Genomic DNA, 17,860 nt, shown 5'->3' with positions numbered 1-17,860 from the left:
CTGAAGACAGTTCTACTCCGGTTGTTTTTAAATGTCAAGAACACTGTTACTTATCTAGGTGTAAATTCCACAGAGAAGTAAAGATGGTGACTTCCTATCACAGAGACTTAAGCAATCTTCTCATCAGTAAGCGTTTTTTCCTGACATCCGCCTGTTTGGCGAGCAGCACATATATGCTAATTGGCTTCAGCTACGTAACAGACCAAGAAGACTGGTCTGATCCATCCTTAAAATGGTCCACTAGCTTGTTGTGAGTGGCCTTGCCAAAGGAAAATGACAGGGACTGTCTATTAAAGTAACACTGAGCTGATACAGTAACACGCTTAGCAAATAAAAATGTCCTACCCTTCATCACCTAGTTAAGCATTTATAGTGAATGGTAAAATAGAGGGCATTATAAACCAGCCCTGGGGTCTGCCAGTTCTCTAAGAGAAATCAGGTAGAAACCTCAGGCATTTTTTGAAAAGAACTAGGTAAGAACTCAGAGAGGATAAATTAGTACAACCTTCCTGGAGGGCCGTGTGGTGATACATGTTAAAGAACTTAGAATTGCATCCACTCTTTGACTTAATATTTCCGCTCCAGAATTTTATCCTGAGGACATAGTTATGGGTCCACAGAGACTGTTCTACAAGAATTTTCATAATAGAGGAAAAATTAGAAACAACTTAAATATCCAGCAATTTGAGATTAAATTAATTACAGTATAGCTCTCTGAGAGAATGTCACCACACCATTAAAATGAAATGAAAGAGAAATATTTCTAATGTTTTCAGCATCTATGATATTCACATGTGCTGTGCAGTCTTTTCAGTGACACAGAAATGGGGCAAAAGAGAGAAGCTATAAAGAGGTGCTCATATCCTTCAGAGAATGAAAAGGATATAATATACATCCGTCAGATCCAGAGAAGGTGGTCCAAGGCCCAAGGCGGCCAGGTGGGGTGCAGGTGTACCTGGTTCATTGTGGTGCCCACGTAGTGCATTGCCTACAAACTAAATGCTTGTGGGCCTTTGTCTGACAAGTCTGTCAGCATCATTTTCCCAACAGCCTTTGCACAGATGCTTCATGTCTCTGTGTCACATTATGGTAATTCTCACAATATTTCAAACTATCTCATTATTATTTTATTTTCTGTAGTGACCTCAGTGATCAGTGATCTCTGATGCCACCTATGGCAACTCCAGCCTTGTGAAAGTATTTCTTAAATAATAAGACTTGAGATTGAAAATACTCCTTGATCCGTGGGCTGCAGAATGGGTGTCGGGCAGCAGGCATGAAACAACACCCGTCTCATCGCACATCTCCGTCAGGGCTCCGTCAGGACCGACCGCTCCTGTATGACAGCAAACTTAATACATGTGTGTGTGTGTTCTGTCCGCCCCACCCAGCAGCCGTTCCCCCATCTCTCTCTCTGCTCAGGCCTCCCTGTTCCCTGAGACACAGTGATACTGAAATTAGGCCAGTTAATAGCTCTGCAGCGGCCTCTGAGTGTTCAAGCGAGAGGATGACGCACCATCTCTCACTTTAAGTCAAAAACTAGAAACAGTGAAGCCCAGTGAGGAAGGCCTGTTGAAAGCTGAGATAAATGAAAGCTGGGCCTTTTGTGCCAAACAGCCAAGTTGTGACACAAAGAAAAGTCCTTGAAGGAAATTACAGTGCTGCTCAGTGAGCACACGGGTGACAGGAGAGGGAAACCTCCTTCCTGCTGATGGGGAGAAAGTGCCAGTGTTCTGGGCAGAAGATCAAACCAGCCCCAACAGTCCCTGTAGCCAAAGCCTAATCCAGAGCGAGGCCCTGACTCTCTTCAAGTCCAGGGAGGCTGAGAGAGGGGAGGAGGCTGCAGGAGAAAAGCTGGGAGCTGGCAGAGGCTGGGTCAGGAGGTTTAAGGAAAGAAGGCGTCTCCATAAGTAAAAGTGCAGGGGAAGCAGCAGGTGCTGACGGAGAAGCTGCAGCAAGTCACCCAGAAGATCAGCTGAGATAATGAGTGAAGGTGGCCACAGTAAACGACAGATTTTCAGTGTAGACAAAACAGCCTTCTTTTGGAAGAAGATGCCGTCTAGGATACCTTTCATAGCTGGAGAGGAGAAGTCAGCGCCTGGCTTCCAAGCTTCCAAGGACAGGCTGACCCCCTTGTCGGGGCTAATGCAGCTGGTGACTTTAAGTTGGGGCCAGTGCTCACTGACCTTCTGAAAATCCTGGGGCCCTTAGGAATTCTGCTAAATCTACTCTGCCTGTGCTCTAGAAATGGAACAACAAAGCCTGGACGACAGCACATCTGTTTACAACACGATTTACTCAATATTTTAAGCCCACTCTTGAGATCTGCTGCTCAGAAGAAAGCGTCCTTTCCAAGCATTCCTGCTCACCGACGGTGCACCTGGTCACCAGGAGCCCTGGCGGAGATGTGCAATGAGACGGGTGTTGTTTCATGCCTGCTGCCCGACACCCATTCTGCAGCCCACGGATCAAGGAGTATTTCCAATCTCAAGTCTTATTATTTAAGAAATACTTTCACAAGGCTGGAGCTGCCATAGGCGGGGATTCCTCTGATGATCTGGGCCACGCTAACTGAAACCTTCTGGAAAGGATTCCCCGTCCTGGATGCCACGACCAACACCCACGATTCACGGGAAAAGGTCACAACACCAACATGAGCGGGAGTTTGGAAGAAGCTGCTTCCAACCCCCACGGAGGACGCCGAGGGGCTCGGGCTTCAGGGGCGGAAGTCACGGCAGATGCGGCGGAAGCAGCGGGAGAGCGAGACCAGGAAGTGGGGCCTGAGGACGGGGCCGAATCGCTGCAAAGAAATTGTTCATGAAAGGAAGAGTCAGTCTATGCGGGAAACTTCATTTCTCAAAGTTGTCTTACTTTAAGAAATGGCCGCAGCCCCCCAGCCTTGGGGCGCCCCCACCCTGATCAGCCGGCAGCCGCCGCAGGAAACAGGACCCCCCCACCTGGAGAGAGGTTACGAATCGCTGGGTGCTCAGAGGATGGTGAGCACTTTTTAGCAATATAACATTTTGAATTAAGATATTTGCACTATGGCTTTAGAGATAAAGCTGTTGCACACTTAATAGACTTCAGTACCATGTAAACGTGACCTTTACCTGCGCTGGGAACCAGCCATTCAGCTGTTGCTCCACTGGGGTGTTGGCTGTACCGTGGTGGCCTGGAAGCCGACGTGTTTCTGAGGCCTGCCTGGAGGCCGTCAGCAGAGGGAGGCTGAGGGACTGAGCCTGGAGTGATCGGCGTGTGGGAGTCGCGGGGAAGCGCGTCACTGCTGTCCCACCAGAGGGATCAGGGTCGCTGGGTGTACAGTGTGCAGGCCAAGCGGGTTGGGGTGCCCTATTTTTGTTGAGACATTCGGCATTAAAAAAGGGGATGTGAGACTTACGGCCTATGGGGAAGAGAGGATTTGTTTTTTAAAGGAATGAGGAAATTCAAACAAAGAGGAAGAGGATGAAATAATAGCTGACATGTCTCAGGACTGACTGCTCATCAGGTCAGATGCTGAGGACCTCACACCCGGGCTCACCCTACTCGCAGGGCAGCTCCGGACGGCGGGTCTGCGCCCCACACATGCCCGGCGTCGCACAGGGAGCGCACAGCCGTCTGGATTTCGGTTTCCACTCTGAATCTGACCGTCATGCCCATTATTTCCCGGGAGAGAAGCAGAAACTGCAGGAGCCAAAAGGACTGTTTGGTGGCTGAGATCCGAGGGGCGAGGCCGCTGCTGCGGGGAGGGGCTGTGGCCTCAGTGAACAAGCTCCACCGACAGGGACCGCGTCTCATCAGCATGTTGGGGTCATGGCGATGCAGCTGACCCAGGATGGGAGCAGTTTATGTCTGGAGTGCGGTGTGCGGCGCAGACCCGCCCTCCTGGCATGTGGTGTGGGGCACGGACCCACCCTCCTGGCATGTGGTGTGGGGCGCAGACCCGCCCTCCTGGCGGTGGTGTGGGGCGCAGACCCGCCCTCCTGGCATGTGGTGTGGGGCATGGACCCACCCTCCTGGCATGTGGTGTGGGGCGCAGACCCGCCCTCCTGGTGGTGGTGTGGGGCGCAGACCCGCCGTCCTGCGCGGCTGGCTCACCCAGGCTCTCCGAACCGCCCCCCTTTGTCGTCCAGGTGCTCAGACTGCCCGGTGGCTGGGGATCAGCTCAAGCTCTGCATGTCCCGAGCTGTCTGGCGCCAGCACGCTCCACGTTGAGCTCTGCCTCCCCGCCCTTCTCTGCCGTGTCCTGTACACAATCCCTAAGTGGAAGTTCACCGAACATTTCCGGGGCTCAGGGAGGGGAGGTCAGCTGCTAGGCTCAGTGATTCTAACCCCTCCGTCCACTCCTGGGGTTACAGGCAGCCATTGATCCACCATTCACTCCATTTATTCATTCATCCACCAGGCATTTATTCCTGTTTATGCTGCCATGGGCCTGTTATGAGTGCTGAGAATATTCAGATTAAAAGACAAACATCCCTGGGGGCAGGGATGGTAATTGAAGAGCAGGTGGAGCCAAGAAAGGATTTAATAGTCTTACAAGGTGTTTCCCGGCTGAGGAGTAAGAACAATAAAAAGGGGAGAGTGAGGCGCGGGGAGGAGGCCCCTGAGGGCCCGGCGGGGGAGGGAGTGCGTCCTGGCCCAGGGCAGCGGGAGGAGAGCCGCCCCTCGGGCAGGGGGTGCCGTCAGCTGGGGTGCCGGAGCTCCCTGGGCGCGGGGCCACCCCAGAAGGGGTCCCACCCGACCTGGCTTCCTGTGCCACCCGGAGGGCGTCAAGGTGCCTAACGGGCAGGAGGCCCTGTCACACAGTTCTGTGACTTCTTTCCACCAGCACTTAGTCATCAAAACACCCTTGTGCCCCCTGGCGAAGCCCCTTTGGCCATCTCTCCTAGTCTGCAAACCAGAAGGACATTTGTTCTGTGGGAACTAAGACCCTCGGGCCTGAGCCGGCCCGTCCTGACTCTTGGAGGGTTTGGGACGTGGGTCCCACCTGCGTGGCTGGGAGGCAGCTGGGGTGCCCGCCGGACAGCCCCGGGGGAGGGTCAGGATCCGGGCCACCCAGAACCCCCGCCCCTGCCCGAGGTTTCAGCTAGCGAGGCCTTCCTAGTTCTGTCACACTGTCGCTGAGGCTCTTGCTGGCAGGTAACAGACAATCTGCTTCCAGCAGACAAGGGTTCTGTCAGAAGGGTGTCGGGAGCTCGTGGTTCTGAAGGGCTGGACTAAGAGGCCTGCAGCTGAGCCGGCCAGGAGCAGGGCCCCCTTCCCTCCACAGAGACAGCCAGGACGAGAGAGCACAGCTGCTGGCCGGGGCCCAGAGTTGCTGGTGTGCCCACTGACCCGCCGTGGTCCCCAGAAGCTCCATGTCTGCTGTCCCCGGGCCTGGCATTTGCCCCCCAGCCACCCCCCCGCCTGACCTGGCTTCCTGCGCCACCCGGGGTGCATGGTGCATTGACAAGGCCTAGCTCGGGCAGGATCTGAACTTCACGGGCGACCAGGAAGCGGCGTCTGTTTTGTGTGCTGGAGTGTGTGCGGGTTCTGAGGGGACTGAAACGTGAGGCCAGGAAGAGCGGCCGCTGCCCATTAGAGCTGGAATGCAGGAGGGACTCGCTCAGCCCTCCGTGCCGGGGGACGTCTCAGGTCCCCGGATGCTGAGTTTCTCTGTCGTCCTATAGGTCTGTTGAGATTCTCTGACTCTCTGCACTTGGAGGACGCTCCCAGGAATTGTTTGTGGAATAAATGAATAAAGCGTCCGCTGGGTGTATTCGTCCAGCACTGGGCACATTCTGTGTGCCAAACCCGGTGTTGAACACGGTTTGCAGAGCCAGGAATACCTTTTACGCAGGATAGGAAGCCTCAGGAACGAGAGCAGAGACCCACGCAAGACTCAAAAGGTGAGGGTTGGGATGGAGAGTGAAGAAGCCTTGCTTAGATGCAAAGCAGGCTGAGTCTGACTGGCCTCCCAGGGTGAGCCTGGGGGTGTGGGATGGAGACCCCGGCAGGGGAGGGAGCAGGCCAGGCACAGTCGCCTGATGGGAAGGTGGGAAATATGCCCCTGGGGCTCCCCTAGCTCTCACCAGCTGGACTCGGCATCTGTAGGCAAGGTGCTCGTTCATTTTTAGGGGAGTGGTAGCACCTGCTGGCTTTTCGCTGTGTGTCTTGCCAGTGGGTTTCAGCCCCGGGCAGGTTCGCTATGGATTCAGTGTGACCAAAGAAATTGACAGCAGATTGTTCTTAGGGGTGAAAGGGTTTTTACCCCAGGCAGTAGGTCAAGCACTGGCATCTCTAACTCCGCCCAGAGCATTGGGCCGGGCTCTCTATATAGCGCAATAGCTTATTGCCTAAAGGTGTGGAAGCGGTAGCCTAGCAACAGGCCAGTTACATCATCAGGTGGTTTAAGTTCAGTGAGGGAGCCTCGCCATAGGAACCCCAACTTCCCCACACTGTGAAAGGGTCAACTTGTAACAAGCAATTCAGTGTGTCGTATTAAGGTCTTAGAACAGTGACATGTTATGAGTGTTGTATAATCATCCATTGAATAAATACAAGCAGAGCAATATTTGTTTCTGATACTTCCACAAAATAAGGTAGGAATTCCAGCTGGACTCAATTTTAGGCAAATACTAGGTGGTTTTTTTCACCTTTTGACCTGAGGCCATATCCACACAGCAGCATCTACTTTATTCATTAAGATGCTCTCCATGGTCTGGGCGGCTCGGCCCCACCTCTATGCCTCCTCGGTTGGCAAATCACGGATGGTGGGTGCTGCCTCAGCAAAGAGGCCCGAGGGCCGGACCCACTGCATTAGCAAGGTCCCAACCCCATAATTCGTCTCTATTTTGTTTAAAAAAAAATGTTTTTAATCCCACCTCTTCAGTTGTCTTCAGGGGGAGAATTGGTCTGGTTAGCTTAGCTTTAGGTGATGATCAGAAATAGAAATTCTAGTTTAGGTTCTTTAAATCACATGATCCTCATGAGAACCTAAAAAGGAAGCGAGTGAGGTCTTGTCCACTGTACAGATGAGGAAAATGAGGCTCAGGGGCTGTGTTTCCTGCCAAGGGTCATGACACTGGAACTTGAACACAGGCGGGCGAGCTTCAGCACCTGTGTGCGTCCCCCTCGTGTCCACCCCCCTTCTTGGCATCAGAAAGCAGTTATCTGTAAAGCCTTCTTTTGAAAGGTCAAACAAGTCTCTACTTTTACATGCTTCCCTGACACAGCTTGGCAAAAGCGTAACCGGGTAGACTTTAATATCAATAAAAGCAGTGTATTCGGTGTCCTTTTAAAAGGCCATGTAACATGGACAGATTAGCATTAGTTAATCAGTTTGCTGTTTTTGTAGATTTATGTGTTTACAGCTTCACGACCTCAAACTTGCAGAGAGCAAAGTTCTTTCATTTTTGCCAGAAATGTTTTGTTGTTTTACAGAATTTGGTCAAAGTGTACGGAGATGAAACATACACACCCAAAACGGAACAATTTGACTAACTGGTATGTCCAAAATGCCAGAGGACACAAAAGACTACACTCATGTGCAGGCCCTGTTGTAAGCTGAAAAAAAAAAAGAAAAAGTCCTTGGGATTGTGCCAAAGCCACAGATTCTAATGCACTTAATACGGCCCCAAACCCATGGGGACAGCCAAGGGCCTTCCAGAGCGCTAAGGGGGTGCAGGAATTTGCCAGAAACCACACCCCCCGTTACCGTCACCGGAGCTCTTTCCTTGCTTCTGTGCGGTTTCGAGCAGATGTGCCTCTATCAGATTCAAACTGGTTTTGTTTTATTCTTAAAAAAGACCTTCTCTGCCCTTGGTAAAACGAAAAGGCCTAACATATTTCCCAACTTCCTTTGCCAGAGGAAAAGACAAGCGTATGAGTCCAACCTCATCTGCGGCGGCCTGCAGCTGGAAGCAACGCGGTCGGTACGTACGGCCGCCTGCCCTGCCCCCGGCTCAGGGCCGCCCCTGGACCCGCGCCCGCGGAATGCGAGGTCGGCGTTTGATGCGTGCAGCGTGTGCTCGTTCGCTGCAGGCCGCAGCGCAGTCAGCCAGAACCTGCCTTCGGGAACGTGTGTTTGCTTCTGATCCAAGCCAGCAGATCTTATTTCCCCGCCAAAGAATGGGATTCTGAATGCATGTATAAATGATTGTTTTCTTTTAAGAACCTTCTGAAAGGTTTTTTATTATACAAATAATAGTTTGACCCAAAATTAGAAAATGTGAGTAGTGAAAATAAACATCACCTGTGTGTTAATTGTCCATAAATAATTGGCTGAACTTTTTTATTGCTCAAATACATACATTTTTCCCTTTCAAATAGGGGAGTTATTATTTCACAGTTTTATAATTTGCTCCTGCCCCCGTGATAGAAAGTAAATGTGTTTGTTTCAATACATTATTCAGTATCTTCCTTTAATGGCCATAAAACTGGACACTGAACAGATATATAATAAATTAAACAGTCCTCTTCTAGGTTTAAGAAATTTAAAATAATCATTATAATTACAATGCTGCAGTGAATATCTGTTTTTATTTTTAGTCACTAATTTGGATGGAATGGTGAGCCAAATAACAAGGTTGCTTTTTTTCATTTAAAATACTAGTCATTCTATGAAATAATTATGATAAGGAGTTTACTTTCTCCATGATTTGAACCAAGAAGTGATCTTTAAGGTGACATTGATGATGGTTTGCAAATCTGTTTTTCTTATATCCTCACTTTGGCCACTTGTGCGTGTGTGCATGTGTGTGTGCGTGTGTGTTCGCTTCAACTACCAGCAACTTAAGAAAAACCCATGTGCTTTAAATAGTAAGAATGGTTGCTTCAGTTTCCTGGTTCATGTTTTTTCTCCCAATGCAGATTTTGGACGACAAGCTTGTGTTTGTGAAAGTACATGCCCCGTGGGAGGTGCTAAGTACCTACGCTGAGATCATGCACATCAAATTGCCTCTGAAACCCAATGATCTGAAAACCCAGTCCTCAGCCTTCGGCAACTTCAACTGGTTCACCAGAGTCCTCCGAGTGGATGAAAGCCTCATCAAGCCCGAGCAGGAGTTTTTCACTGCCCCGTTTGAGAAGAGCCGGATGAATGACTTCTATATCCACGATAGAGATACTTTCTTTAACCCAGCCACCAGGAGCCGCATTGTAAGTCTAAACCAAGTTCCACTGCTGTCTTGGGACCTGCTGTTGAATAATTAGCAGTTTGATTTGGTTGGTTTAGTTTTGTTTTTAAAAGCTGCCCAAAAAACAGAAATGAAAAGCAAGATGCCTACAGAACAGCAGGAAACAGTGATTGCTTTCACTGTATGAACCACACTTTCTGTTTTGGAATCTTTTTAGGTTTACTTCATCCTCTCCAGGATCATGTATCAAGTAAGGAACAATGTCAAAAAGTTTGGGATTAACAAGCTCGTAAGCTCCGGGATCTACAAAGCAGCCTTCCCTCTCCACGATGTAAGTCAAATGGCAAAAATGAAACAATACACCTCATGTACACTCCAGTGTTAATAAGGAAGGGCGCATTGTTGTGACCTTAAGTTTCTTCTTTGGTAAAATGCAGGTAGTTTGTTGCAAGATTGCAGGCTCATTTGGGGCAGGAGCCAGGGTTTGAGTCACCACTGCTGAATCCCCCAGGCATGAAGAAGGCCCCCAGTTGAAAGGAGTTAATGCAGGAACAGTAGTTCTGCCCCTTCTAGCTGGACAACCTTGGCAAAGTTGCTGAGCCCTTCTGTTCCACAGTTCCCCCATCAGTAAGGGGAGGATAGTGGTAGCACCTATCTCATGGAGTTGTCATGAGGGTTAAATTAATCCATGTCAGGTGTTAGAACAGCCCCTGGCATATAATAATAGTATAATAACCATATGAGTATTAGATATTTTCATAATTAACTGACAGATTATTATCAACCAAAAAAGTATTTGTTCTTTATAAGCACAACTTATACTTACTAGACCTTTACATTTATCATTTTCTGTAACACAGACTTTTTTCCTGCTGAAATTCCATTTTCAAACTGCCCTTGAATATCACAGAGCCTCTAAAAAGGCATCTGTTGGAGTTCCCGGCGTGATGGCAGTACCGGGGAGTGTTGACATTTTTATGGACTGTGTTCTGAGACAACAGTGGCTCCTCAAATTCAAGAGCACCTGTCCAGCCCATAAATGCTCTCATGAAATGAAAATTCAAAAGTGCAACTGCTGCAGACCCTTAATGATTCCATAAATGCAGGGTTATTGTGTCTAAGCTCTTTAAATAAATTCTGTCATTGACATAAATCCAATACTGTATTACATGGCAGTTACTTTGTTACACTTACTATCAGTGTATCGGAATCTCTGAGATCAAAGCACAGGGAGTCTGATAGTTGCTACTGTGTAGCACATGTATCTGTGGTTGGAAACCATGTTGAAAGGTAGTATGTAAGATAATAAAACTAGGGCACAAACAGCTACTTGATGCCCACGTGTGGAGAGCAGGGGGCTGGGTGGAGAAGCAGGCTCAGAGCTTCTGGCCCAGCGGTCCACCGTGGCAGTCTAGCTGGACCGTCCGTATGTTTTGTATTTGTGCCCCAACAGAATTAGTGAATATAGCATGACGTGTATGCTGGGGACGTTTGCAAACCGTTGCCGTGAAGGTGAACCTGGGATGCCAAGGTGCTATGGTATTCAGTTAGCATCGGCCATGCCCAGCTCTTCTCCACAAAAGCCTTTTATAGTTGAGTGGGTCACATCCAGGGTGGGGACTGGCCTCATGTGGCATGTGGCGGGCAGGGGAGGGAAGGCTGGCCGCTCCTAGGACAGGAGGCGGGAGGGGTCAGACGGGAAGCAGAGCAACAATCCGATCAGGGGCAGCAAGATTCTTTCCTGAATAAGCTAAGTGTGTAACATGATGTCAAGCTTTATTGTTGTTGTTTATATTCTACGTGTTCTCACAGAATAACTGCTGAACTGGGGTCAGAGAAGCCCAGGTTTTAGAACTGACCTTGTCAGTCACCAACTGCTCGCTGGTCCCCAGGTGCCCAGGTTGGGGGCTGGGCTGTCAACTGTTCCTCCACTGGGCCAGTTGGCACTTGACCAGCCCGGCACTTGACCAGCCCAGTTTCCATTAGGTAGGATGGGCCCACTTATGGGCCGTTAGGCACCTCAAGGGCTCCCACCAAGTACCTATGGGGTTCCCCAGGGTTGTAACAGCCAAGTGTTCCTCCTCACGCACATTCACAAGTGGTCCTACAGGGTTAGTAATGCCTCCATTAAGAATCCCCAAAGATTAGAGGGTTTGCCCGTCCCTTCCAGCAAATGAGAGGGCCTTATTCCCATACACAAGCCCGTGACGTGTCACGCCCCGGCAGAGAGGTCTGGGAGCATGCAGTTGTCATGCTCACCTGCCTGCTTCCGCCTCACAGTGCAACTTCAGCCGCCAGGCAGAGGACCTCAGCTGCCCCAACGAGCGGTACCTTCTGTACAGGGAATGGGCGCATCCGCGAAGCATATACAAAAAGCAGCCCTTGGATCTCATCAGGTGAGGTGTACAGGGGACTCCAGTGGGAAGGACCCGGGGCTGCCTGTGGCACCTGAGTGTGACAGTATGCAAGGGGTATTGCCAGCCAGGGAAGCTCACCCGGCCTTCCAACTTCCTTGCCTTGAGTTTTATTGAGGCTCCACTGATCTACTACCCATGGGGTCACTCTGCAGCCCCTTCCTCTCCCAATACCATATGGCTCAAAGTCCCAGCCTCTAATCACATGTTGGTCTCAATGGAATAAAAGTGAAGTTCCCTTATATGAGATAGAGAATCAACATATAAAAACAATAACTATGACAAACATCGGACTGAATGATGGAATATCAAAAGCTTTTCCAAGGACACTGGGGAAATGAAGATGTCAGCTAGCATATTTATTCCATGTTGAGTTATAGTTCCTCACCAATGCAACGAGATAGGAAAAAGTACTAAAGGCATGAGCATTGGAAAGAAAGTGAGGAAACAATCAGAGCAACCCCACTCACACCAAAGTGGGCCAGCTCTCACTCCTGTTGCCTGATCCACGTTGGCATCAGCCCTTCCTTTTCCCTGGGGATGCGCCCCTGGAGCTGGGCCAGTCCAGGGATGTTCTTCCAACGACTCCCACATGTTCCAGAGCTAGGTGCCCACTAGGCAAGCTCATGGAGCACAGCCCAGCTCCACGTGGAGATGAAGGTCTCATGGGGGCCTCGGGGCTACGTAAGTCTAGTCTGAGCCTGAAGTGAGCTGGTCTAGGAAGGGATCAGTGATGCCAAGTCCCCCAAACAGTCATCTCATAGGATTTCCCCATCCTTAAAGCCTGCCTTTCTGCCTGGCTGTGTCTGCCTCCCTCTCAGGAATAATCTGGTACTGGCACACCCCCTGCCTCCCGTCTTCCAACCCATCTGCCCAGCCCCATCCACCTTACCCCAGAGCCTGCACTATTCACTTTTGAAACGTGAGAAATAGAAGCCCTAGTTGTAAAGAATACAGGGCAGTGGGTCCCTGAGTCCCATCCATCCTGCCCCCTAGTCTCATGAAGAGTCTACAAATACTCTAGTCAGAGAGACATTCCACTGCGAATTAGTATTATTAGTCATTTTCTTCTTATTATTTGTGATTTTTTTCCCATTTGCTCTGAGGAAGTCCCCTAGATGAGCAAAAGCAGGGAACAGCGTGGCGTTCGCCTGTTCCATGCCCGGTGGGAGTGACCTTCCGGAGCCTGTGCAGTGCGCTGTCCTCACAGCGGGGATGACGACACCCCCTGCTCCGCCTTCCCCTCCTTTGCTGTCTTCTCATTTACTTCTTCCAATAGGCTGATGGTGATCAGTGCTTCTCAGACGTGTGAAATACTTGTTTCATTGTGGAATTTGAGGCCTGCTAGGAAAATGAATACGTTTTAAGATGCATTAAGTCAGAAGTTTAAGCTTAAAGCCTCCTTTACTGAAAATCAGAAGTTAAATGTTCAGATGAAGTTGCAGAGTGATTATATGAGTCTTCTAAAGATAATCTGTCCTTTTCAGGAAATACTATGGAGAGAAGATTGGGATCTACTTTGCCTGGCTTGGGTATTACACTCAGATGCTCCTCCTGGCCGCCGTGGTGGGGGTGGCTTGCTTCCTCTATGGATACCTCAATCAGAACTGTACATGGAGGTAACCGCAGTTTATTCCTTGTACCGTGCTGGGGAGGGGATCAGACGTGACATTATTGTCAGGGTTTCAGGCTGCCTGGGTAACAGAAGACCCCGCACAGAGCACTTGCTGGGTGACAGACCCCTTGTCCTGAGCATAGTAATGAGGTGAACCGGAAGATTCTTCGTTAGGAAATGCAGCCCAGTCTCTGACAGGATCATTACCCTTAGGAAAGAAAGGAAGGTCTAGGGTCGTCCTTGAACCTCTGGCCCCCAGAGAAATGCTCCACTCAGCTCTACAGATGTGTGGACCAAGAACAGCTCTAATTTTTCAGGGTTTTTTCAATGGCAAATCCAGTAAAACTGGTATCTTTATGCTTTCAGAAAGGACTTCTTAATATGTATTAAGAAATGCATGTCTAAAAACTCAAGTAAACATTGCCTTTAAGAAAGCAGCCCTAACAGTGTTAGGGGAGAGACTAGCAATGAAGAATCAGTTTGTGCTTGAGGTTGCACCATCCTAAAGGAGATGCATGGGCTCAGAGCGCTGGATTTCACCATCAGTCTTCTGAAGCGTGTGATCTCTCCACCTTGGTGGCCTCACCTTGCAGAAGAGACGCAGACCAAACCAGGCACTTGCTCTTGTTCAGCTGGCCTCTACCTGCACGTGGCAGGCGGATCGACATTCCAGCGCCGGGGATGCGCTAGCCGGTGACCAAATGTTTCCAGCCCCGAGCTTCCCAGCCTGGCTCCCTGGCCGCGCGGACGGATGGGCCGATCTCGTGTCTGTGTGCCCGAGGGTCTGGGACTGCACCACCAGGACTTCCTCCCAGGAAGCTGCTAGTTGGTCTTTGAAGTTCTCTCCTCTCTTACCTAAAAGAGTTGAGGGCCAAAGGCTGACTGTTCCTACCTCTCACCTAAATTTGCTTTTGACTTCTCCAGTCTTTTGTACATTGTCCAAAAGAAAAGCATCTCAAAAGTTCCCTTACAAAGAGCAGAGGAGCATTGGCATAAGATCCTTGACCAGTGGTCCTTTTCCTTACAATGCATTTTATACAATCACTGTGACAGTCACGCCACATACTTCCTCCTGACGCACACAGATTAAAGCGTGGGTAACTGGGGAGGATCTTGGGGACACAACCTGTGCTCAGAACTCCTTGGGCTTTAATTATTTAATTGTTAAATATTCTAAAAATGTATGCATTTGAAACATTTTTGGTTGATTTTATTACATACTGAGGTTCACAAGAATAGAAAATATATTTAAGGTGTAAGGAGTAATGATCCATTGCCCAGTTTAAGACAAAGGGCATTGGTGCCTGTGAAGTGCACCCCCTCACTTCCCACTTCGGAAATAACAACTGTACCAGATTTGGGTGTTTATCATTCCTTCACATTTACTCTATGTTCTTTAGCATGTATATTTGTGTATATGTGACATAATTGTCTATCAAAATACATTTCATTTTGTGTGCTGTTGAAAATGTGTAGGCATAAGTGGAGGGTACTATGGGCATTTCCTCTTCTATAAAAGGCCTATTCGAAGCTCATGCCCACCCCCCACCTTTAAAAATAACAGCTTTATGGGAATGTAATTCACATACCATAAAATGCACCCTTTGAAGTTGTATAATTCAGTGATTTTAAGTATATTCACATCACCACTTAGAACATTTTCACCCCCAAGACACTGCTACTCATCAGCACTGGCGCCCTAACCCTAAGCCCTTGGCAACCGGAAATCTCCTTCCTGTTCCTATGGGTTTGCTGATTCTGGACATTTCATCTAAGCGGAACCATGCAGTATGTGTGACCTTTTGTGACTGTCTTCTCTTACTCAGTACGATGTTGTCAAGGTCCATCCCTGTTGTGCCATGTGCCAGTCCCTCCCCTTTCGTGGCCAAATATGCCACCTTACAGCTACACACGTTAATCCACTCCTCAGTCGACATTTGGGTGGTTTCCACTGTTTGGCTATTAGGAATAATTCTGCTATGAACATGTGTATACACGTTTTTGTGTGGACATATGTTTTCAGTTCTCTTGAGAATATATTAAAAAATGGAATTGCTTGGCTATGTGATAACTCTACATTTAACATTTTGAGGAACTGCCAAAATATTTTCCAAAGTGACTGCACCATCTTACACTCCCAGTAGCAATATATGAGGAGTCCAGTCTCTCCACATCCTTATCAACACTTGGTATTACTGGGTTTAAATATATGTGTATATATATAAACCGTCCTCATGGGTATGAAGTGGTATGTTTAGTGGTTTAGTTTGTAGCCAACTGGTGTTGAGCATCTTTTCAGGTGTATATTTGCCTTTTGTATATCTTTGGAGAAGCATCTCTTCAAATCTTTAGTCCACTTTAATTGTGTTCCTTGTCCTTTTATTGTCAAATTTTAAGTGTTCTCTTTATATTTTGGATAAAGCCCCTCATTGGATATATTGCAAATATTTTCTCCCATTCTACAATTGTCTTCTCACTTTTTTTTCATGGTGTCCTTTGAAGCACAAAAGTTTTTAATTTTAATGAAGTTCAGATTACCTGATTTTTAAATTTGTAGTTCTGATCTCATATATTAGAAAGCATTTGTATTGAGAGTCATGAAGATTTTTCTCAATGTTTATCTTCGAAGAGTTTTATAGTTTTAGGTCTGTGATTCATTTTGAGTTAATTTATAAATGGTTATGAGGTAAGGGTTCAACTTTATTTTTTCCAGGTTTAGAGTCAGGTGTCCCAGCACATTTTTTATTTCCCTATTGGACTTTCTGGACACTCTTGTCAAAAATCAATTTGCCATAGTGTAAGAGCTTGTTTTTGGACTCTCAGTTCTTTTCCATTGATTATAGATCTGCCCTTTATGCAAGGATTACACTGTACTAATTACTGTAGCTTTGTTAGTAAGCTTTGAAATTGGAAACTTCAAAACTTTGTTCTTTTTCAAGATAGTTTTGGTTATTCTGAGTCCCTTGCCTTTCCATATTAATTTTAAGGTCAGCCTCTCCATTTCTGCAAAAAAAAGCCAGAGTCTGTAGGTCAGTTTGAGGACTAATGACATCTTAACAATATTAAGGCTTCCAGTCCATAAACATAGAATGTCTTTCTATTTATATCATTTTTAATTTCTATCAACAATATTTTGTAAGTGTTCAGTATACAAGTTTCAACTTCTAGTCTCAAATTTATTCTTAGTATTTTATTATTTTGATACTATTATAAATGAAATTGTATCCTTCATTTTTGGATTATTCACTACTAGTGTATAGAAATATAGTATATAGTTGCTTTTTGTATATTGATTTGGTGTCATATAACCTTGACGGGTTTCCTTATTAATTCTAATAGCTTCTTGGCAGAGTGCTTAGGATTTTAATATACATATCATGTCATCTGGAATATAATAGTTTTTTACTTATTCCTTTCCAGTCTGGAGGCTTTTAGTTTATTTTCCTTGTCTAGTTGCCCTGACTAGAACCTCTAGGACAATGTTGATCTTAGGAGAAAAACATTCAGTCTTTCACCATTAAGTCTGGTGCTTGTTGTAGAATTTTCATCAATGTTCTTTATCAAGGTGAGGAAGTTCTCCTGTATTCCTAGTTTTTTTATCCATTATTCTATTAATATGATTTATTACATGCACTTGTATGTTGAACTATCCTTGCCTTCCTGGATACATCCTACTTAATCATGATCCTTTTTATGTTAGTGGATTTGATTTGCTAGCATTTACTGAGGATTTTTGCATTTATATTCGTAAGAGATACTGGTCTGTTTTCTGTGATGTCTTTGCCTGGTTTTGGTATCAGTATAACACTGGTCTTGTAGAATGAGTTGGGAAGTGTTCTCACCCCTTTATTTTTAGAAGAGTTTGTGGAATATTGCTTTTAATCCTTTAAATGTTTGATAGTATTCACCAGTAAAGCCATCTGGACCTAAGAATTTCTTCATGGGGAGTTTTTTTTATTACTAATTCAGTCTCTTTACTTTTCAAAGGTCTATTCAGGTTTTCTCTTCTAGAGTCAACTTTAGTCATTTATGTCCTTCTAGAAATTTATCCATTTCATCTAGATTGTCTAATTTGTTGACATAGTTATTCATACTATTCACTTATAGTCCTTTTTATTTTGATAAGGTCAATAATATTGTCCCCCAATTTCATTTCTAGTTTTAATAATTTGAATAGTCTCTCTTTTCTTGGCTGGTCTGGCTGAAGATTTATCAACTTTATTGGTCTTATCAAAGAACCCACTCTTGTTTCTGTTCATTTTTCTCTCTTGTTTTTCTGTTCTCTATTTCATTTATTCCTACTGTTTGTCTTTTTTTATTGGAATATTCAATCCATTTATATTTTATGTAACAAGTATATTTAGATGTGAAAACATATTTATGCAGTCGTCTTTATTTACCTATGTAGCTCCCTGTACCAGTGTTCTTTTTTTCTTCAGATGAGTTTAAGTTACTGTCTCAAGTTAGTGTTTTTTCATTTAAACCTCCTTGAAGGACTCTCCTTGGTATTTCTTGTAGGGTAGGTCTGCTAACAACATTTTCTTTACGATTTTGTTTTTTGGCAATATCTTAATTTCTCCTTCATATTTGGAAAAATAATTTTGCTCGGTATAGACTACTTGGTTGACTATCTTCCTTTCAGCACTTTGACTGTATTCCACTGCCTTCTGGCCTCCATAGTTTCCGATGTGAAGTCAGCTGTTTATCTTACTGAG

At 46.7% G+C, this 17,860-nt stretch overlaps 1 protein-coding gene across 12 annotated transcripts in view; it reads left to right on the top strand.

The window, feature by feature from the left end:
- ANO6 (anoctamin 6) overlaps positions 1-17,860 on the top strand; it is a 163,293-nt gene that overhangs the window by 82,754 nt on the left and 62,679 nt on the right. For 10 of the 12 annotated variants that reach the window (XR_012125590.1, XR_005058894.2, XR_005058893.2 and 7 more), the window contains 5 exons: positions 7,848-7,913; positions 8,851-9,138; positions 9,334-9,447; positions 11,397-11,512; positions 13,018-13,149. Coding sequence is in view for 9 of the 12 variants with exons in the window: in XM_073222851.1 (XP_073078952.1) it covers positions 7,848-7,913; positions 8,851-9,138; positions 9,334-9,447; positions 11,397-11,512; positions 13,018-13,149 (716 nt within the window). In the remaining 3 variants the exon portion in view is untranslated. Of the gene's footprint in view, positions 1-5,714; positions 5,889-7,847; positions 7,914-8,850; positions 9,139-9,333; positions 9,448-11,396; positions 11,513-13,017; positions 13,150-17,860 lie in introns of those variants that run through there. The other 2 variants (XM_073222853.1, XM_073222852.1) reach the window with 2 other exon arrangements.

This window comes from Manis javanica, chromosome 15 (assembly GCF_040802235.1).
Source record: "Manis javanica isolate MJ-LG chromosome 15, MJ_LKY, whole genome shotgun sequence".
Taxonomy (NCBI): Eukaryota; Metazoa; Chordata; class Mammalia; order Pholidota; family Manidae; genus Manis; species Manis javanica.
This window is presented reverse-complemented; position numbering and strand designations above follow the sequence as displayed.